Source organism: Stegodyphus dumicola, chromosome X1 (assembly GCF_044657685.1).
Source record: "Stegodyphus dumicola isolate Sdum_Otavi_A_Nest chromosome X1, ASM4465768v1".
Lineage (NCBI taxonomy): Eukaryota > Metazoa > Arthropoda > Arachnida > Araneae > Eresidae > Stegodyphus > Stegodyphus dumicola.
Window position 1 is genome coordinate 235,442,814 of NC_140780.1, and position 24,521 is coordinate 235,467,334.

Sequence of the window (24,521 nt, forward strand, 5' to 3'; positions counted from 1 at the left end):
CAAAACATACTTTCGCTTTAGATCCTTTACATATTAACAAATATATATCGGAAATTCTATTTGATATAATCGAAAGTTTAAGCTTACTTTTATAAAATTGCTCTTACAGTCTGCAAAAAATAATAAGCCGGATCCAATTCGAAAATTAAGGAACAACGCAATCATCAACATTAACTGAAATAGATAATTAGATAATTTTAGCTTATACGTCCATTATACATAAAATGCGCATGCGAAAACTTATTCTGCACTTGCACACACTGATATGCGCAGTCGTAAAAGGTCTTACGCGCACGCGTAAACGCCTATGTGCATGTGTCAACGCGGCGCATGCGCAGAAAGTTTTTAGTTTTGATGTCCGGATTATAGATCATTCCGAATTATGGGTGTCCGAATTAACGACTTTTGACTGTATTAAAAAAAATGAAAATTGTACTTACATTTATTCACATGCAAGTGCATATTTGAAGAACAAATTAGATTTTACTTACAAACAATGAGTTGGAAGTATTAAGATAAAAGTCGCCAGGAGAAAGCGTATGAGGATATTATTAACATGTTAAAATTTAAGGGTACTGGAGATGGAGAGCTCAGAGGATTAATAACTTTTTCTCAAACTCATACACAGAAAATGGCCTCTCACACTTCTGGAATAAATAGGCTGACTGTGCATTTTGGCACTCTAAATATTGCAAAGAATTGTAGGGGTTACCTGTTGCCAGAAACCGAAGCATTATCCGCAGTTTTAATTTTGCTGGCAGAGCATCTTAAAAGAACGTAATTTTTTTGTTGCGATTGTTTCCGAGATTAGAAATTAATTCATTGGAAACTGCTTCGTAAACTTCAAGCACTGCAACTGCCATGTTGCAGTATCCATTTTGTAAACAAATGGAGGTGAGCTGTCAATCCGCTCTGAGTGGTGTATACAATCTATCAGATTACAGGTCCATTCCCTTGGTTCAAGACACAGCGGCAAGGGGCTCACTGCATGTAACTTGAAGAAATGTAAACTCGCCTCTACTGAGCCGATGCTCTCACTCTGTATTATGCATATCATTTCGAAATAAAGATCACTTATTGTTTGCTGCTGTCTCTCTTTGCTGAGTTTCATCACTTTCTGGTCACTCCTATTTTCAGCGTAGGGTAGTGCAATATGGGGTATGGAGCAGCAACATCAAATTGTACAGCAACGGAGACTCACCAAAAGTTAATATTGTTTGCGCTATTTCTCAGAAAAAGGTGTATGCCCCCCTTTTCCCTAGCAGCCACAGTTATGGAAACTGCATATTTCAATATGCAATGAAACTGGCTTTTCTCACAATTAGAAACTAATTCAGATGACTTCTTTTTCCAGCTGGATAGGATCACACTGGAGATAGGACATTTGAGAATTTTTGAACAATCACATTCCCCAATGAACTTTTATTTGTGGGTTTATAAGGCTCTATTTATGTGTCTCCAGCTACATTAGCAGAACTGATGATATGCATAACAATAGTAGTGGAAACAGTGGTGCACGTGTACTCACAAACGTTTGGGACAAATTTGACTACACAAAAGTTTGAGACAAATTTGACTACCATATAGACATGCGCTGTGCATCCAAAGGGAGACATATTGAGCACCTTTAATTTGGTTTGTAAAAAAACTTTATGATTAGCCAAGAAATTTTAAGTTTCTATATTCAATATTTTTTATAAGTTTCAAATTTGGTGATTCTTTTCGAAAAACTCTGTATATAACATTAGTTCATTTATGGGACCAGTGCAACAGTTTATATAAAAAGCAATTTTAATGCTAGAGGTTTGAAAACACCCAAATCAATTGTATTTAATAATTTCCCATGTGAATGGAGTACACTGAGATAAGCATGCGCTTTGGAACAAAGATAAAACTAAATAACAGGAAAAGGATTCCTAACTTTAGTAAGATAGAAATAGACATGTTAACACACTGTATGCCATTTAGGCCAACATAAAAGATCACCTTTCTAATATTAAAATGCTCCTAAAATTCCCTACCAATAAAAAAAATGAATGCAAAACTCTGACAACTTTTACACAACCGTTGTTAATTCCATTAATGGGATAAATTGCGATTATGATGATAGAATAAATTACTGAAGAACAGTGTGCATATATCAACTATTAACTTAATCTCATTGAAAATCTTGCTAAAGTAAGCTTTTAAAAATTTTCTCATTGCTATGCCTTAAAAAGTACTCATTATCTACTAAGTATTCAGTAAGAAAATGAAACAAAACAAAACATCAGGAAACAGTCTACTGCAGTTTGTTTTACCTGTTCATGCTTTGTTTCCTGTCACAATGTAGTGATCACACTAAAATTGGATAAAAAAGGAAAACATGAGTATGAACACTTGGCACAGTGTGACAATTACTAAATTACTTTCTTGAAAAAAGATTTCTTCACCCAATACATAGGTAAACTTCATCTGAATATGAGTATGATATACATGGCAATTACTTAGCAAAACAGTAAAATGCAATTATTTTCCATTTTAAGCAAGTGATTAATAATTTAGTACCACTTTAAAAAAAAAATACAAATTTCACCGAATAAGGTAAACTGAATAGCATGATGAAGAATCATGTGAAATTCCCACACCTTCACAATTTTGTAAAAAAGTAAGTCAATGCAACATTAAACAAAAATTTAAACAACTCATTTTTCTTAACTTTGGTTTAATCTCTTATGTATAAATATAACCTCTAATATAGGTTAAATACACAGGGTGTTTCATATTGAAAGTGACAAAAAGAAAATCTATCTGTGAATGCTGTCATTATTTTCTGAATATGAGTATGATATACATGACAATTACTTAGCAAAACAGTAAAATGAAATTATTTTCCATTTTAAGCAAGTGATTAATAATTTAGTACCACTTTAAAAAAAATACAAATTTCACCGAATAAGGTAAACTGAATAGCATGATGAAGAATCATGTGAAATTCCCACACCTTCACAATTTTGTAAAAAAGTAAGTCAATGCAACATTAAACAAAAATTTAAACAACTCATTTTTCTTAACTTTGGTTATTTTAATCTCTTATGTATAAATATAACCTCTAATATAGGTTAAATACACAGGGTGTTTCATATTGAAAGGGACAAAAAGAAAATCTATCTGTGAATGCTGTCATTATTTTAATAAATCACATTTACAATGAAATACCCTTATCCAGATTTCTATAGATGTTTTACATGTGTCCCTCCAGTGACACGACAAATATTTATGCGGCATTCCAGTTCCTGCCACACTCATGAAAGAATATCCTTTGTTAATGATTCAAGCACTTTATTTATCCACTGCTTTAGTTGCTGTAAGTCCTAGGAAAATTAAACACTAAAACTTTGTCTTCAACAAAACCCCATAGGAAAAATTGCAAGGGTTTAGACCTACAGATCTTGGAGGCTAACAAAGCATACCATTTCACACAGCACGGCCAGTTCAGCGATGGGATAAACTATAATTTAGGTACTGGCATATGTTTTATGCCCATGAGGTAAGCCCCGTCTTGCTGCAGAATGAAGCTGGGAACCACTTTCTCCAACTCAGAAAACCGACAACCTGATAGCATATCTCAGTAAAAGCACCCGTTAATCGATTTTTTTCACAAAGAAAAAAGAACCAAAATCACAAGTGTTGGAAATAATGCAGAAAATATTCCTTTTTGGAGAATAATACTCATGCTCCATTATATCATGTGGATTTTCTATGCTCCAAAATCAGAAATTATGGCAGTTAACTGTGCCAGAAATGGGAAAAGAGGCTTCATTTGTAAACACAAGTCTCTTTGTGAAACTATCTACCTTCAGCTTATCTAGCAAGTTCTCACAGAAAGTTTTATGGAAAAGTTTGTTGGAAGGTTTTACCATCTACACAATCTGAAAGATGTATCTCCAGAATTGTAGATGTGTCTGTAATACATGCCTTACACTTACATGAGGCACATTGAGTTCAGAACTCACACAAAGCACTGATCTTATGGAACTTCATAAAAACATTTTACAAATTTTTTCAACCTCTTCAGTTTGGGCTGCTGTTTGTCCTGGGCTGATTTTCTTACACTAGCAGTCTGTCCTGAAACTGCTTCACCCACCATGTAATGATGCAGTGGTTCTTTGCTGTAATGATGCATGTAATGATGCAGTGGTTCTTTGCTAAACTTTGCATGAAAATGTCTTTGAATGATGATAAACGATGATGTTTTGGCATATTCCAAAACACATTCTGCTTTCTCCTGCATGGATGGTGCCATTTTGATGAACAGTGCCTCTGGCGGCTATTTTGTACGTAATTTTTTGCTGTTGCCAGATAAAACTTTTGTAATTGTAGTTTCAGAATTAATTTGTTTCAGTTTAATAAATTAGTTACAGAATTTGTATTACGCTATTCTTTTTGTCTCATTCAGTATGGTCAGACTCAGAACATGACTTTTAAAGACTGACTGTGCAACATGTGTGTCTTTTTGATGTGACAATACCGATGCACATGATAGACAATACTATCAGAAGGCTTTTCATCTCTTTCTTACAGTTTCATTTTTCCATACAGCAACTTAACATTCTCTCACATTTGCTTTATTTCCGATGACAATTTTTACTGTCTTGCTGCATTAACATACATCCAGGAACACTAAAAGCTTGAGTAAGTTAACTTATTCAAAGTATCATTTTGTTCAAAATTAAATCTATATATGTATATGGATAAGCCGACAGATATATTAATTAATAAACCTTGGACTTATGCCTCATTTAACTTTGAGAAAAGTGCCTTATATATTATATTTATTTTATGCTTATTTTTATTTAATCACATTGTTTACTTGAAACTAGTATTACAAATATCCTCTAATTAAATGTTTGAATGGCTATAGCTTCACTATTTTCACTAAAAAATTCTTTCAAAAGATTTAATCCATTTTTTTTTCATTATAATTAAAAGTATGCATGCAATTTCATGTGCTTTCAGTTTGAATTCAGAGAGTAAAACGCCATTGCTAAATGAATGATTTTTATTCATTTCTTCCTATAGTAAAATTATGGCTATGTTGCATGTGTCTCTGCTTCTATACAGTCCCACAAAAATTTAATAAACCATTCGCAGACATTCACCATTTATTCCATTTATTGGAAAAAAGAAAAGGAAAATTAAATAAATAAGATAACCTTTAGGAAATTACCTCCATATTTAAACCCGTGTTTTTTCTCCGGTGAACTTGGCAAGCTGGAGAAATTCATAGAATTTCTATGCCTGGAATGCAACAAATACTATAAATTTTTAAAAATGTGATTAAACAAAATATTTGCTGCACTGATAGATATTTTATGATAAAATGTAATAAAAATATGAAAAAATAATAATAAAAGTAACTTTCAAAGACAGGGTCTGTACACATTTCTTTAAATGAAAATTAAGGACCACCATATAAAAAAAAATGTAGGACCTATCAGCAAGCAGAAGTGAATAAATTAAAGCAATTATCTATGTATCTTGCAAAACTATTCTCTGCATAAAGACGCAGTATGTTGTATGCATAATCAAACACAATCGAACATTTAAGACTAAAGAACATAGTATTAACAAACAGTCTTAATACAGGGTGATCAGCAAATAAGCACTGATTTCAAAATTAAATATCTCTACAACAAAAATCTACAGAATTATGCCGTAAACTGTACATTTATTAGCAAAACTATAAAAATGGTGTACAAAAGTTTAGAAAATTTAGTTACGAAAATCGTTAACAGATGGCGCTCTGCACTGAAAACTCTTTCTCTGAAAGTAGTAAAAAAAATTAGTTAAAAAAATAAACTGAAGCAGCCTTTGCAATCAAAATACAATTTTTTCAAAATGTTCAACGTTCGAAACACAGAGGTGGCGTAAACGAACAATGAAATTTGATTTCACGTCTTGCTATGTCTCAACGGAAATGGAATCACATGCAACACCAATCAACGATTCAAGCTCATCTAGAGTAGCAGGATTGTTTCGATAGACAGCGTCTTTCAATGCGTCCCACAGAAAGAAGTCACGAGGACTCAGATCGGGAGAATATGGATGCCAAGCTATTCCTGTGTCAGTAAATTGAGGATAATCTAACGCAATTATTCTATTCCCAAAGTATTCATGAAGAAAGTGAAAAACTTTATTTTTTCGATGTGGTCGAGCCCCATCTTGCAGGAACCAGTCGATACCTGGTCGATCTTCCAACACTAGTTGAGTGCTGACAAACTGTTCCAGTAGTTATCGTTTCTCGTATGAAAAAGGGTCCGATAATGCCTCTGGCGCATACCGCAGCCCATGCCATTAACTTTAGGCAAATGCAAAGATTTTCCTTCGCACAAATGAGGATTTTTAGTACCCCAAAATCTCCAGTTTTGTTTATTAACTATTCCATTTAAAAGAAAATGTGCCTCATCTGTGAACCAGATGCAGCTCAAATCAAATCTGTCATTGTCAATCACTGTTAGAATCTGATTCGCAAAGTCAACCCTTTGTTGCACAGCTTTCATGGGTATGGCCTGATGACTTTGGATTTTGTATGGAAACAGCCGTAGGCTATTTTTAAATATCTTTTGTGTGCTCGTGTACTTCAAACCTGTCTCTGATGCAATCCGTCGGATGCTTTTCCTAGGATTTCGCTGAACAAATCCAGAAACTTTGGCTGCATTTTCAGGGGTGACTATAGTTTGCTTAGGCCCAACATTCCCCTTTCGATCATCAGCCACGCTGCCAGTCCATTCGAAATTCGCGAAGAGCATGCGAATGGTTTTCACATCAGGTCCAACTGGAACATTGAATCGGTTTTGAAAACTGCGACATGTTGCCATAGGACTGTGCTCTATCGGTAAAGTTCCAGAACCAAAATACACGTTGTTCAATGGAATACATTATTTCACTTTCTACGCTAGCATCTTTTCACTAGCCAACAGTTGTACTGATCACTTTTGACTTCGAAAGACATTTAAAAGGCTATTTATAGGTCACTGCGATTAGAGCGCCATCTGTTAACAATTTTCATAACTAAACTTTATAAACTTTTGTACACTATTTTTCTAATTTTGCTAATAAACGTACAGTTTACCGCATAATTCTATCGATCTTTGTTGTAGAGATATTTAATTTTGAAATCAGGGCTTATTCACTGATCACCCTGTATGTAGCATAAAATAAGTTTAATAAAAGCAAGCTTGAGATTAAAACTAAGTCCCTAAAAATTTCAAGTCAGTATTAAATTATGAGAACATAATTTCTTGAAACACATTTCACACTTTTAATAGTCACACATTTTAAAGATTTTTCACTATTAAAAGAATTCTTTTATTTTTAAATATATATATTAAAAAAACTATTAAATTGCAAACTAATGAAATTTTGCAAGAAATAGATTAATTATACATATAATTTATTACGATGGTTTTAAAAAAAGGTATTAGAAGAACTATACATTTGACGGTACTTACAGAAAATCCCGTCAACCACAAGAGATGGCGCCAATCGTGCCAAACCAAAAAAAAAAAAAAAAAAAAAAAAAAAAAAAACTATTTACTAAATACAAGAAAAACCTTTTTATTCTTATTTTTCCGGTAAGATTCCATAACTTTGGAAATATGCAACAGCATACTCTTCTGTACTAGGCAGGTCCCCAATTTTAATCATTTGTTTTTTCGAAAATGCGTGATAGAGGGGAAAAAAGGAGTCTTTACTCAGAAATAATAACTAACACATGTAATTAAGGTTATACCAAACCCAGCATGTTTGAAGAAGACTTTTCCATTTTTGGCGAAAAATCACGTCATTTGGATTCTTTTCTTTAATAGGCAAAATGGTCAAAGGGATTTTCTGTACGTATCCATTTGACTTCTAAATTAATACTTGGTCGGCATGTAACTTAATAAAGAAGTACTACAGCAAATTCAGATAACTTTGCTTTTGCTGCTTTTTCCCAAAATTTTGCAAACAACATGAAGAACTCCTCCCAATCTTACTGCAAAATATGTCTATTTTGAGTTAGTAGTACCATTAACACAGTTTGTTTTTTCCTTTTGTCATGAGCAATTTCTTGATTTTTACACATTAAACGGCCATGAGAAAGACATTTTTCTTGATTTTAATGCCAAAATATCCCTGGTACTTAATACATAGATTTATGTATACCTTTCACCCCCCCCAAAAAAGAGGGGACAGTTCTGTATCTTCAGTTTTACTGCAAAAATTGTCAAAATTTAACTTGTGTTTTCCATCTCTCAAAAGCATGACTTATGATATATATTAGATTTATGTATAGTGTTTTGACACAAAATGAGACCCTTTTCTGAAATAACATACCAATTTTTTTCCCATATGTTTATACTACAACACAAATTATGCTTAAGTACCAAGTTTTGTAAAAATGGCATGACTACTTTGAAAAAAATATATTGATAAAATATATTGCAGTCACACTGTACTTATTAAAAATTTTCACCAATCATGGAATCAATTTTTTTTAGATAACTTTACAGCAAACCTGCTAAAATATTGATAAGCTGCCAAACAACATTTATGAAAATTAGCAGATATGCATTAAGCAAGGGTCTATTAATCTTGCTTGAATCTACAGCTCAAGATAAAAATTGCCTAAACAGTCAATCACTATCATCGAATTTTTAAAAAAATTGGTGTATTTTATTTAACTGGTCATTCCCCAAAAGGAATGTTCTAGATCAGGCATTTTCAATAAAGGGGTAGAGTTCCCCCTTAGAAGGAATTTCATAGTTTCACGGGGGAATGCAATCAGCCTGATTTCATGTTTCCTGCATTATTATTCAAATCCAAATAAATATACATGTATTTTTTGAGTTTTGGAAAGGAAACGGCATTGGTATTCTAACAATGGTGAAAGGAGAGCATGGGGCAAAAAAGGTTCAGAACCATTATTTTAGATGGTTTCCTACTAGAGCACAGGTAGTTCAATCCTCCACAAAAGTTATATGGTACCATCGCAAAATGGTACTTTTATGTTTAAAATGCACCATGCACTTTTGGCACAACATAGGCACATTTTAGTTTCTTTCTTTCCCCGCAACTCCGGCTCAATTCTCAATGATTTCTCCTCAAACCTTTTTGTTTAGACTTTTCAACCTTTCTTCCATTTTCACTAAATCCCCATGGATAGTTTTTCCTGTAATTTCTACTAGTTTCATGCTTGAAATCCCCTTCTAAATAAAAAGACATGAAATAAAAAAAAATAAAAAAAAGACAATATTTTTAACTTAAATGACAAAGTAAAATACGTAAAACTAAAAAAAAAAAAAATAGTAGTAGTTAAAAACATTTCACTAAATAAAGCAACAAAAGAAATGCGACATTTAGTAAAGAATGTGTTCCAATACATTTTTCTACTTAGTATGATTGATGGCTGCATAGCCATTTCTCTTTGTATTACATTTTAATTTCATGAGATGGTTATTCAATTACAATCAATCTTTATGAAGAAAAATATAACTTATAATTATATAATATATATATATATATATATATGGCCCTGTGATTAAAGAAAACAAATATAACTGACAATTATCATCAAGAAAGAAGCCAAGTAAAACTGGTGCCACTTGGTGTTGAAGAAATACGGCAAAACAAAAAAGTGAAAAATTATATGGCTTTAACAGAAAAGTACTCCTCCTACTGTTAGATTGTCCTCACAGCAGCATATTTTTTAGTGCCCTTCTTCATATATTTTATCCACATCATGAAAAATTTATTGGATTCACTGATAACAGTAAGTAGAAGTGTGGTTCACGAAGTTTGATCTTCAATTTTCATGAAAGTTGCACTTTTATTAAAAGTGGACCAAAGTGTGAATCTAAAGCCAAGGTTTAAGTGAAAGAAACTCGTTTATTCCCAATACAGACAGCATTCTTCTTGATTACATCTGTTTCAAAAGGCTGGGAGAACAACGGATTTGGAAATAAAAAAAAACTTTCATTCTGGCATGGCTGACTGTCCCTCATTTACAAGCACAGTTTGCAATGTCTACATTACAATTTGTATGGTTTGAACACTATATTCTTCCAAAACGTTAATTCACACTCAAATCAGCAATCTCAGAAATCTCATGGAAAAGGGATGAAAATATGAGTTGAGCAAAGTTAAGGGCCATTTGCCCATTTTGGCCAAAATTAAGAACTTTTAAAGACCAAAAATTATTTAAAAAAAAAACTAAGAATTTTTTAAAGAAAAATTCCTACAGAATAATATTTGTATAAAGTATTAAATCTCAAACTGACCTTGATTTAGATGTTCTCCCACCTGTAAAGATAAAAAAAAATTTTTTTGAAGATAATATACCTGAACCACATAAGTTTCTACTAAAATTATTGAAATGAAACTCTAAAATAACTTTGAAAACAAAATGCACATATTACAATGTCAAGGTTTACAAACGTATTTTAAAAATTTCAGTGATTCAGAAAAGTATTAGAGCAGATGAAGCTTTCAAATATTCAATGATAAATCTTGGGTATTATCTCAAAACATTTTTTTTTTTTTTTTCTCTGTACAAATGTCAAAATAAAACTTTTATAATAAATAAAATTAAATAAAACTAATATATAATCAGATATTTTGACTTTAAATATAAAACTGAAATAAAAAAACATACTGAGGTTTTAAAGTTTTTCCCAGATGCTGAGAAATCATTAGTACATTCCACTTCCCAAAATTACTGGGAGGCATATGTGGGTTACAGTTACATACAATTACATATATATTTTTTAATTAATTAAATTACAATACCAATTAAGCTATGGACCAGACTCAAATGTTGCCAAGTTTGGCTACTAATGGCGATTTCTCGCCAAATTTGGCGATGAATATTATTCGCCCAAACCGTCGCCCTTGGCGATATTTCGCCAATTTAGTGAGAGAGCTATTTACTCAATGTTATAGACTTGTCCCTGTATTATTTTTTTTCCTGCAGAGCTTCTTCTCTTTCAAGCATTTCATGTTACATTATACAAAACAATACTACAATTTCACATAAAATTTCACTAAAATAATTTTCGATATGTACAAAATTCATAAAAGTAGTTTTCTATTTCTCTAGTCTCTTAAGGCATCCAGTTTCATTTCATGGTCATGCTAATTTGTCTTGAAATTTTCACTTGTACATTTACTTTCTACAGGCAGAAGCATGCAGGACACCAGAAATTCACTGCAAGTTGTACAGATCTAATCCCATAATAATAACTGTGCATTTCCACAACAGTTTTGTACAAGCTGAGGAATTTTACACAGAATGAACCGAAAGTTTAACTTATAACAGGATACAGCCATAAACTTACTAACAGCTAGTAATAAAAAGGAAGAATGCGAGTGATAATCAGTAGCCATTATCCGACTTTCTTTAGCTATTTTGTTACTGACAGGAAGAATGAAATAAATTCAAATTCCAAGAAAAGAACAAATATCTTCAAATTCATTACACAGGTTCAAGGAAATTGCAAAATTAAATACCATAATAAACCTTTGAACAGAACAGAAAAGCATGGAGACGTACATATGCAATTTAATTACAATACTACAGTAATTAAAATTTACTTATACTGCTTGCACAATACAGGTGATGTTAATAATTATTATAGAGTAACTTTTAATAAATCATCATATTATTTCAAGGATTATGTTCTGCTTGACCAACAGATTTCAGCAAATAAAAAAAAAAAAAATGACTGTAGAGTTATATTGAATGCTGAGTAATCGAAAGTCGAGTTTATGGGACTCTAATGCACATACATAAAAATAAAGTATTCTGGGAAATATAATAAGAAAGTCACTATATTATTCAAACACATTTTACCTTTCTGAGTCCAAAAAGACTTTTTTGTTCCATGAACCAACTGGCAGTAACCATCAATTAAACTTGCAATGCTTTCAGCAACAGACGTAGAAGGACATGATACACTTAGCATCTAAAAAAAATAAATAAATAAAGAAAACCACATTTATCAAAAATGCGGATGTATGTTAAAATAATTAACAGATTAAAAAACTACATTCTCAGTTATGCTGAAAATAAAGAACACTACACTGAAGTCAAAACAGTGAAAACGATCCATTAATGTAAATTCAATATTTTTGCAAGTGTTGGAAAGCAAATCAAATGGAGAAAGACCTGTATGGAACTTCAAATGAAGAATCTTCATCCTTAAATTAAACATGGTGGTGATAACCAAATGATTGGTGGCTTATTTAGTGCTTGCAGATTGGGAAATCTGTTTTGTTGATGGTAAACTAGATAAATTCAGGTAGTTAAATATTTAAAAAAAAAAAAAAAAAAAGCCTTAAACAAAGCACTCAGGAAATGGAACTATCCTCACATTACAATCTTTAACAGAATAAGGATCCCAAGAAGTGCAACACTCTGATGCATTTAGAAGATAAGATCAGAACTGGTTTAAAACTAAATAATTTTCAGTAAATTCTGCAATTAAAGTGATGATGTTAGTAGAACCAAGATTAAGTAAAAATTTCAGTTTTAATTAAGGAAATTTATAATTTCTCACGGATTAAATGAATATTTAGTTGCTTGATGAGGAAAAGGGGACATATTTGCAATTTAGTAGGCTAAAAAAGCAGAATGATACTGAATCTGGTATTCAAGATATACAGCAGAATGGAAAAAGAATATTGCTATTGAAGATAAATAAGGGATAAAAAAAAAAGGGGGGGAAAAGTTAAATGGGAGAAAATTATGAAAAGTTATCAAAGATTTAAAAATGTAAGAAAGATTCTAATTCTGGAATGTAATTAAAAAAATTTTAGAGCATTAGAATTCGCAGAACTTGACATAACATTTGGCTGCAATAAATTTAGTAAAAAATGCATACTTTTGATTGTATGCACTATTTTAAAATTAATAAACATTAACTTAAAATTTAATTTGTGGTGTTTTAAAATCAACAATTTGGGAACATTTCAATCAAAATGCAAATAATTACACAATAACGCTAATTTGAACTTTATTAAATACACTTGTAAATCACTGACTAAAACTAAATACGGTAGACTGTTCTTTTAGAGTGCACTTGACTTTCATAAGTTGGTTGAAAAAATTTCATAACAGCATCACACTGAGCAGATTTATCTAACCCAGTTTAAAGATGCTGTCTTCTTCAATTTCAGAAATAAGCTGCTGTATTTGCATTTTAAAAGTTTGAAGTTTTTAACATATAAGCACATTTTGAAACAGAACATATTTTAGAATGCAACCTTAGCAGCCGAAATATATAAGAAATTTTCTGCCAATTTTATGTGATTTCAAATGAAAATATAACATTTTTTGCCAAATGTTGCAAATGATATATTTAAGAATACCATCATTAAAATAGCAAATACACTGGTAATAATATAAATAAAAAGAAAATTAAGCAAAAAAATTCAATATTCATCATTTAATGGTCCGCACAACAAGCATACAAAAGTGGAGATTTGGAAATACAAAAATGTCCTTGCAGTTACTTATTATGCCACATGGAAGGAAAATCAAGCTTTCAGATTAGGTATACACTGAGGTGACAAGCAAGAAAATGTTATTCTTTACAATAACTCGAAAAACTCATTTCACAATAGAAAGAAACATTTGTTGCTTACATAACTTCAAACCAAAAAATAAAAATATATTGAGAATTTTAATAATTTATCAGATATTATTCTTTATAATATTGCAACTAATTATTATGGTTACCAGATACTGCAATTGCAAAGCTTTGTTAAAATCTGCTACTTGTGTTTAAATTTTCAGTTTCATAGGCAGAATATTTTGTGTGTGTGTGTGATTATGGCAAAGCCTCGAGGGCTATCTGCCTAAGGGGAGGGATGCCTTCGTGGAGGACTTTCTAAGGGAAACTGGCTCGTATACACGTTACACATGGGGAAAACCACGAAAACGCCCATGCAGCCAGCCCGTTCGCCAGCCCGGGATTCGAACCTCGGACCGAACTACCAGTGTTCAGCGACTTTACCACTCGGCCGCTGGTGGGCGGCAGAATATTTTGAGGAACTGACTGGCACACACTTAACATATGCAAATATTTCTTAAATTCATTCTTTTCCAGAACGACATCAAGCTACAAACTAAGTAATAAGTTACTTCACCACTTTACTTAATTGCTTTAAATTGTATCCACGGTAAAAAGTCATATATTAACAGAAATTTACAAATTTAGATGGAAATATAGAATGAAAACTAACCTCAGAAGCTCCATCAATCTTTAGTTGCAGTACTGGTTTACTAGTTGAACTCACATCAGATGTAATAAGTGTATGTATATTTTGAACTTGCTGAAAACTTGCCATATGAGTAGGCTGTAAATAGAAAATGTAATCTTATTTGGAATATTTTTCAAAAATTGTTCAGCATAATGTAAAAAGGAAGTATAACAGCTACAAGTAATATGAGGCTTTTATAGTCAAGAATCTCTCTTTCTGAGAGTCATATGAATTTCAGTAGCATTCTATTATGTTAACCTCTTTAAGATTCATTTAATCTTTTATTTCAAGAAAAATAGACCAGAATAATAGCCTTTTTTCTTTAACTGATGACAGTCCAAATTTGAATGTGAAACTTTGATGATAAGCATCTAAACATTTCTTACTGTCTTGAGAAGTCCCCTTCCCCCGGGGGTTGACTCTCGTTAGGATCTGTACTTAGACAGTCTCAACCATGGGGGTACATAATTTGATTTCACAGGACTAGAGCCATAGTTCAGTCTAAGGCTGGTTCACGCTTGGCAGGAACTGCACTGGTACTCTCGTGTCTGTTCCTTTGGCTGTTGTGGAGCTAGATTGGAGATCACCAACCTAGTCGACGGGGGTTTGGCCCTTAGATTATTAACGTTAATGAATACAAAAATGCAGAGGTAGAGTTAACTTCTATTTTGTGTGTATGTATCGGTATATGTTTATTCCTTTTCATTACTATTCATTTTTATCAATTTATTTAATAATTTTTATTATTATACATGGTCAGGCACTTTCCACATTGTATACAAGAGGGCTCATTCATATCTTCACGTCAGGTGAAAAAGCTTACAGGCACAGATCTATTCATAAGTATATACAAATAATGTAACTTTTTAATTAACAAAAAGTTTCTGGAGACTAAGCAATTTTGAAGAATCCGTCAAGAAAACCATTAATATGTGACATCAACATTTTCATGAAACTGATCATAATATTTTGTTCATGCAAAATGAAGAACTTCTATACCTAACTGAAATATGCAATACTTTTTGTAAATGCAACAGAAATGAAGTTACATATGTAAAAGTTTTGCATTTTCCAGAAATGAATGTTTTCTATATATGACAACTACACAAATAATTTACAAATAATTTTAACTTCACTGCAAGCTTCTCTTTCTTCACAGATTATGAGCCAGTTCTGCTTTTACATGGGCTACGCATATGTTGCTTCATTTCTCATGAAACCCTAAATGACAATATGTTTGTGGATTTAGGGAACTATCTTAGATGACAATATGTCTGCGGATTTTGAGATGACATGAAAAATATAGAACGTCTGCATTTAACAATGTTAAAAGTACTTTGAAACTACCCACTATACTCCCTTACATGTAAAGGAAGAATGTTCTATTATAATGCTAAAATATTCTATGAAAACCATGATCTAGTTTTTCCTTTAATTTAAACATGTAGCCTAAAATAAAACATCACAGGTAAAAGTACTTGAAAGCAAGTGCTGAAAAAAATCCAAGCAGGTACATGTTCAACATGAAAAAAGAACCAAATGGCACTGTGCACTTCCTTGTAATAGGATACAGGAGGAGAAGGAAAATTCCTACAAAAATACAGATCTCTATCCAATCCGATTGCTAATTTTTGCTAATTTTGTTCATCTAATGCACTTCACTTAAGGCAGATAATTAAGAAAAAGTACTCTGGTTAGAAACTATTTAAGCAAGCAAAATGATAAAATAAAGTGAAAAGTTTCTGCTGAACAATATGACACAATAATTATATAAAGAGAGAGAAAAGAAACATTTCAAAATATTTACTTAAATTTACAATAAATACGAGGGCTATCCAGAAAGTAGATTACGTTTTGGAATAAAAAAATAAACAAAGTATAGGAAACAAATTTTATTATATACAGATGAAAGCCACAGTCAAATACTACTTTTCTACATAGTCACCATACAAATTAAGGCATTTATCGTAGCGATGTACGAGCTTGGAAATTCCTTCGTCGAAAAATTCGGCCGCCTGCGCCTTCAACCACTTCGTTACCTCTTCTTGCAGCTGTGCGTCGTCATCAAAACGCTGCATAGCCAGCCACTTCTTCATTGCTGGGAATAGGTGGAAGTCGCTCGGTGCCAGGTCGGGACTGTACGGCGGATGAGGAAACAACTCCCACTTAAAAGATTCAAGAACTTTACGAGTGACATTTGCCGTGTGGGGCCGGGCGTTGTGAATCAACAAGATCTTAGAGCTCAACATTCCTCTGCGCTTGTTTTGAATTGCTCTTCTGAGTTTTTGGAGAGTTTGGCAATACCTTTGAGAGTTTATTGTAGTGCCTCTTTCCAGGAAGTCCACCAAAATTACACCTTTTCTGTCCCAAAAAACAGTCGCCATCATCTTCCTTGCCGACATTGTTTGCATGCATTTCTTGGGTTTTTGGGGAGAACTTGTGTGCCCCCACTGCATTGATTGCAATTTCGTTTCACAGTTCACATGTTTCACCCATGTTTCGTCACCAGTAACGATGCGATCGAGTAAAGAGTCACCATCCTTATGGTAAGCGTCCAAAAAGTTCAACGCTGCAGCCATTCGCTGATTTTTGTGGTCCTCTGTCAAGATTTTTGGAATCCATCTTGCACAAAACTTGTGGTAACCAAGCTTTTCGCTGATGATTTCGTGCAACAAACTTCGCGAAATTTGTGGAAAACTCAAAGAAAGTTCCGTTATTGTGAAATTTCGATTTTCACGGACTTTAGCATCGACTTTTTCGAGAAGTTCGGCGGTCACTATGCTGGGTCTCCCACTTCGATCTTCGTCGTGAACATTGGTTCGGCCATTTTGAAATCTTATGACCCACTGACGCACTCCACCTTCAGTGATAATGTTGTCCCCATACACTTCACGAAGCTGCCGATAGATTTCTATCGGTTTACAGTTTTTTGCAGTCAGAAACCTTATTACTGAGCGCACCTCGCGGGATTTTCAATTAACGCAGACATTTCAAACCGTCACAGTATCTGAACGGAGCACAGCACGAACCTCTCACTAGCACGGCTAGATGCAGACTGAGCTGCGCAACGCTCTGACCCCAAGATGGCCGCGCTAGCCCCGCCCCTAGCGGACACAGACGGAAACGTAATCTACTTCCTGGATGGCCCTCGTATTATATATAAATGTGCTAGAATTTTAAGACAGTGTTTTAGAAAATTATCTTTTAATAGAAAGCATGCACTTACACATCAACAGCCAAATTCAATTAAAGAATAAATACAGCTTGATACTGTTACTATTAAATATGAATTGGATAACTTTAATAATACAACACAAGTACTTACACTAAGTCATCGGGCTATCTTTATTTGTTTATCATATCATTATATTTATTATATCTTTATTTATTTGTTTATCTTTATTTGTAATGTAACCAATATTGATAAGGTTACATTACAAATGTCATAAAAGACAAGATATATAATAAATTAATACTATGGGAGTGCTTTAATATCAGAGTCAATGAGCTAATTCTCTTAAAATGGAGAATGAATCCTACAAGTTCGATCATTCAGTCAGACTGGTTTCCAACTGCAACTGAATGTACTCTAGTCTACTCAGTAAAATTTATTCCAAACAGAGTAGACCCTTGAAATTAGGAGGAGTTACTAACACCAAATTCAATATACGCTGGTTACCATAAATTAAGGAAAAATCACAAAAATAGCGATAACTCTCTCAAAAATAAGCCAAATCGTGTAAAACTTGAATATGTTGCCATGTAAGAGTAGCTGAGTAAAACTGCGATATGCAAATTAGTGGTGCTGCTTTCAGAATACGTCATCTGCGAGGAGCATAAAAGTCCATGTTTAAGAGTAAGCCCACACATTTTACTGTGACAGTGACATCAAAAATCTGAGATAGCCAATTCGTAACAATGACCTCCAGGCATCATTTGCCTGCAGAACTGCGATGGAGAGCCATTAGGAGACTAGAGGCAGGACAAAGTCAAACACAAGTGGCCAGATGCCTAAATGCGAGTCCTTCTGAGGTTCATAGACTTTGGAGGCAATTTCAAACCACGAATTCGGCATCTAGGAGGTTGAGCCAACGACTGCCAACAGCTACGATGAGCGTTCTTAGATCCTCCCTTGCTGCAGCCACCGGACGGTTCGTGTCAACGTCAACTGCGCGTCAACTTCACGAAGGTGGTCTGTATGCGAGGCGACCAGACATTTATGTGCCGCTCACGTCACGCCATAGGAGGGACCGTTTTCAGTGGGCACAACAATATGTCCACTGGGCATCTGATCAATGGAGGGCGGTTCTCTTTACGGATGAGTCCAGGTTTAGTCTAGAAAGTGATAGTAGGCGTTATCTGATATGGAGAGAACTCAGAACCCGTTATCATCCGTCAAACATCCGTGAAAGAGATGCATACGGAAGGGGCAGTGTCTGTGTTTGGAATGGCATCTCTTTGGGTGGACACACAGACCTCCATGTCTTTTCAAGGGGAACCGTGAGTGCTCAGATTTATAGAGATGACATCCTTGGCGTTTATGTGTGCCCATATGCCACGGCAATAGGTGATGCTTTCCTGTTACAGAACGACAACCCAAGACCACAAAGGGCTCGCATCATAGATAATTATCTTCAACCGGAAACAATTATGCACATGGAGTGGCCAGCTCGATCCCCGGACTTGAATCCTATTGAGCATGTTTGGGCTTTAGGGAGACGTCTAGCTGCTCTCAATTCGCCCCCTCAGACCCTTGTCGCGCTTGCAACTGCTTTGCAAGAGCAATGGCTTTCGCTTCCTATGGAACTGATAGACCGCATAATTGAAAGCATCACACATCGCTGTATGTGCTGTATTGTTTCTAGAGGCGATCATATTCCATATTGAAGGTACTTTTCCTATAGCAAACTGACACCTTCGATTTGTTCATTTTATACATGTGCTAATTTCTATACTACCATATTTGTCTGGTATTTTTTTATTTTGTCTGTGTGTGTGTGTTATTTGATACCTTACTATGTGTTGTATATTGTGGGTAAGTTTCATTAAATTCTACATATTACTTTTTCAGTAATCGTGACTTTTGCGATTTTTACTTAATTTATGATAACCAGTGTAACTTCAAATCTGAATGTAACTTTTCGCTCCTCAAAGTTCAATAATCATATGTAAATTATTGTTGCTGATTGCAAGCCTTAACGATTGTATAAATAGTTGACCACCACATATTACATTTGCTTACTTTCATATATACAAAATTTTTGTAGTGAAATACTGAAGAATACTTTTTTGAAAGAGAATATACAAGAAAGAAAATACATCTATTGTGCTGCCCTGTATTCATCCATATCATCAGTTTAGATCATATATTCACCAAATGAACCGTTTCTGTTGACACCTAGATTATGCATATAACACTTGCAATAAATATGCCTGAAAAGTTTCAAGGTACATCTTTCTCTCCACATAACAGCTGCTTGAAATAGGAGGAATAGGAAGCATTTTAAAGAATATTTCTATAGAGACTGCTTGAACATTTCTATGCAGATCTGCATATATATTATTTAACATTAAATATAAATAAAGTTATATTAGCCAAACTACATCCAAGCATTCAAATATTAACTAATTCAGCATAGTAAATTTTACAGTGGTTACTTTTAAACTATAATGATGATTCAGACATTCATTTATAGCATTTGTATATTTTATAATATCTAATGTTTAATTGCATCTATATTTTAACAATTAATACATATTACATTTGTAGATTGCATAATTTGGGTTACTTAAGTTTATCTAAATTCATTTACTTTTAATACAAATAATATTTGTCGGTGATCTTTATACAAACCAACTTTAAAATGCTTTGAAATGATTGTTTCATAGATAGAAAAATATACCATGTATCTCTACATGCTTAATAGTAATAATCAAGGAATTTAACTCTTCTTCAAATACTGTGATTCTTCTCCGACTCTTCAGAGTAATATGAGCATAATTTGATGCACTTTGCATGCAGTTGTCGTATTACTTAAGATCTGCTATGATATAATAACTCTGTGAGAATTATAACTCTGCTTTACTGCAATGGCTGACTTTACTGAATTGGTGCAGAAGTAGCCAATACCATATAACATATTTTAAGCAGACATTCATGGCATCCAAACTGACTCCAATACTAACAGCTAAAGGTGGCAGCTAGATTATGTCAAAATCAGAATGTGTACCATAGTTAAATTTTTTATTCATAATTGTTTACACTTCTCTCATGCCAGTGGTGTCAAATGAAGTCTGTACGTGCTTATTAACTAACATACCACTGAAATTTCAGCTATTTACATCAGATGTGCATAAATTTTACTGATAATAAATGATAAAATAGGTTAATATCTAAAGATATTATATGAATGTATGATTAAATTCTTTGACTATTTGCTGACAGAATTTGTTCATTAACTTTTTTTAAAATAAACTTAAATCTACAAAAAAAAGTTCCTAGTATGTATGTAATGGGAAAAAAAATCTGTATATAAAAAAACTGCTCTATTTAAATCTGCATAATTAGAAATTAATTGTACACCAGATTCAAAAGGACTAGCAATTATTAGATGCACTGATGGCAGAAACACACCTCAAAAAGCAGGAAAAAAAATGACATGCTTTTTCATTTCAAAGCAACTTTTAATAGCTATTTACATTGCTTGCTAAAAAATTTCCAGAATATGGTCGCTTTTATATGAATGATACAAAAAAATGTTTATTCCAATAAAGAAAATATTAAAAATGTAATATTTCAATAAACAGTATAAATTAATAGAAATACTACTAATATTCTGCATACTAGAAAAGGAGTATTCCAAAGATTTAGAAATACACATATGAACATACAAGCACAGTACAAACGAATAGAAATTAGAGGCTGCAAATGGTTATATAATCTATTTCCATTTCTTCGACACTCATTGTAGTATATTAGTGCAATAATTAGACTGGCAATACTAAACTTATCAAACAGTGCTCTACTACACGCTTTCTGTTAGCTCATACAAACAAGGTAGCCTTCATAAATAGGACAGATTTGCCATACAGAAAGTTTCCTTCCCCCTCTTCTTGAATAAGACCTCAGCTCACGATTATTTCAATAATTATTTTTAAGGTATACTTACAACTGCATTTGGATCTGTGAGGAAACTTATTCCAACATCAGCTCCTATTACTAATTCCACTGGAACACTCCATCCAGTCTATAAAGGAATTTTATTATGAATTGTGCAGAAATAAACATAAAGAAATGACTTTCACAATAGCTAAGGTTACCACAATAACAGCAAAAAGAATATAATTAAAAAATTCATAATCAGACTTACCCCTAAAGCACATTTGAAACTTTCTTGATCATATTTGACTATTGGGTGGACTTTACTCAAAAACGTAAACATACAATCAACTTCAGACAGAGAAGCAAATCTTTTAAAATGACTCTGAATAACTTTGCGAAGTGCTTTTGGCTAGAAAAAGGGAGAATAAAAAACATGATTTCTTGTGGGACTGAAATCTTAAAACAGATTATGCATTAAAGTAATTCATACCTTTTATTAAAATGCCAAAAACAATGCCATTTTAAAGAGCATATCAAATCTTTACATACTCGCTTTGCAAGATGGTACACAGCATCAATATGAAATATACCTGAATGGAAAAGCATAACCAGAAATAGATAGATGGAGCTACAAACCAGCACTCCATGTCAGCACCTGGGACTTCGTTAAATCTTGTGATGCTGCATAGATAAGATGTATCACCTTACAAACAAGAAGTGGGCGAACATGCACTTCATATATGAGTTGCTTGTGGTAATGGAAAAGCTGCTATATGAATGTATCAGGAAAAGCATTCCATAAGATGTGTACCAAATCACCAGTGCTTACTTGTTTCAGAACTATGCAAACATGGATCATTCAGGGTTTGGATGCAGAATGCCAGGTGACTACAATTGATCTAAACTCCTATCATGGAAGACATGTTGTATGTTGTAGATGGTAACCCAGGCACAAGCATTCATGCCTTGCTACTGCAACATCTCCAGCCAGTATACAGTGCATTGTGCATGCTGCAGCCTTACATCCATATCATCTAAAACATGTCTAATTACTGCAGATGAAATATTATCTGGAATTGAGTGGTTTCTGCAACATAATGTACATAATAATTCCCAAGGGGTGTTCTGTTCCCGGATGAAGAACCCTTTCCTTATTAAGGGATCTTCAATCTTCACAACGTGCATGTCTGCCGAGGAGAAACTACACATTACACAATCATGTATTATAAAACACCAGTTTGCAATTAAATTTGTGAGAAGGGTATCGAGAACGACCGTTTAATCAGCCTCTAACCTGTTATAAATCTGACTAGATGCTAAAAAGCATTACACATTTCTGGAGAAGGTTCAGGCAAATTTATTGATCACCATGACTGTGCCAGTGGTACCAGCATGATGGAGCTCCCATTTGTGTACATGAGTATCTGGATTGGACCTTGGGGGGACTTGGGGAACACAGCGTTATCTGTTGCATGGCTCTCGCATTCACCTGATTTACCTAGCATTGAGTTTTTGATTACCTAACAAAATTTGTTGCTTTATTAGATTAAGCATCTTACAGAATCAGATAATACAGTACAAGCCTTTTAGATGACAATTGTAATACTGGTGTGACTCTGGAGGGACAGAAAAGTTTTTTATACCATAGGTTATGAATCTGCTGGCAATAGAGTCATCTGACATATTTTGCCTACTGCTGGCAATACTGACATCTGACATGATATTTTGCCTACTGATAATATTTTAGATATATAATCAACAGAAATTTCTAAACCATTAAAAATCTTGGAATTGAGCGACCTTTACACTATGTACAGTAAACCTATCAGTTAGGTGCAGAATAACAGTTTTTCCATAAAATTTGACATAACTTTATGTTGGCTTACATTCTCCCCTAAAATCACCTCAGATTATAAATCAATAAAGTTATAAAAATTCAAAGCTTCATTTAAAGCTTTAGAGTGAAGTGTCCTCATTTAAAATAGTAGGTACTTTTTTGGTTTCATGAAAATTAAAAGATTCTCATTGGGTTACATGAATAAAATTACAATAAATATGTATAATTTTTAAGTTATTTTTATTATGGAAAAAAATTTATGCTTCCAAATACCATTGCTCTTACAATATTATTAATTTGTAAAATAATTTTACAGTACATTAAGCCTTTGTTATTTGACACTAGTATGCTGAAAAATGGAAAGAGTTTATATGCTCAGGAACACATTTCTGAAGAATTAGGATATCAAATATCGTTTCAATCATTTACTTGACCACCTGGATCCTGCACTTACAACTGTATTTAAAATATAATAATATATTATACGTGCAGAGACTCGAGTAACTTGAAATAATTTATCGCATTGCATTTTTACACTATCCAAAGTACTTTTAATGCTCATCAACACCTGATTATAAACTTTCGAAGAGGTTAGTTTATATCCTTAGTTGCTGAAAGTTAAGACAAAAAGTATAAAATCTAAAATCTAGCAGACAGAAGCATAATATTAGCATTCATTCATATTGGGAACTTCAAAATTTATAATTCTTATGTTTTATACTCAGAACCTAAAGTTTAGGAGATTCCTGATACACCTAATTTTTAAAAACCAAGTATATAGTATTTAAATATAATTAAATGCTCTCATAACTTTCTTGTATGCATGAAAACCTTGTGTAATTTGATGTGTGTCATCAGCTAGTATGATTGAGTAAAATGCTATTTTCCACTAAATTTTTCATGCTGGTCTGCAGGAAGTCATATTAATGCATAAATTATTTCTTTGATTTTAATAACCCAGCTGATAGCATTACCGAAGGAACTAAAATAATTCGAAAACACTTGAATTTAATTAGCATGAAGCTTGATTGCAATAAATTAGGTAATAATTATCTTCAACTAAATTAATACAGTGCATATGAATAAAGAGGAAAGAAAAGACAGTGAACAGGATGAAAATATTTCAAATGAGAAGCTAACTGTAAAGTAAACTGAGCTAGTTTTCAATTATATTACATTTACAAAAGAAATTTTGTTTGCTACCAATTCTGGCATGGCACAAAATTTGAAAACCTACCAAAATTTTGATAAAACAGTTGCTAATTGTTCCAATGCACGACAAGATGTCAACATTCACCA

General features: G+C 33.1%; 1 protein-coding gene across 6 annotated transcripts in view; it reads right to left on the reverse strand.

The window, feature by feature from the left end:
• The window catches only part of LOC118192492 (focal adhesion kinase 1-like), a 194,109-nt gene that overhangs the window by 56,154 nt on the left and 113,434 nt on the right, over positions 1 to 24,521 (reverse strand). For all 6 annotated transcript variants that reach the window (XM_035363485.2, XM_035363487.2, XM_035363484.2 and 3 more), the window contains 6 exons: positions 21,654 to 21,794; positions 21,453 to 21,530; positions 14,266 to 14,379; positions 11,873 to 11,984; positions 10,302 to 10,323; positions 5,210 to 5,280 (listed from right to left, as the gene is read on the reverse strand). In XM_035363485.2, the coding sequence (XP_035219376.1) occupies positions 5,210 to 5,280; positions 10,302 to 10,323; positions 11,873 to 11,984; positions 14,266 to 14,379; positions 21,453 to 21,530; positions 21,654 to 21,794 (538 nt within the window). The remainder of the gene's footprint in view (positions 1 to 5,209; positions 5,281 to 10,301; positions 10,324 to 11,872; positions 11,985 to 14,265; positions 14,380 to 21,452; positions 21,531 to 21,653; positions 21,795 to 24,521) is intronic.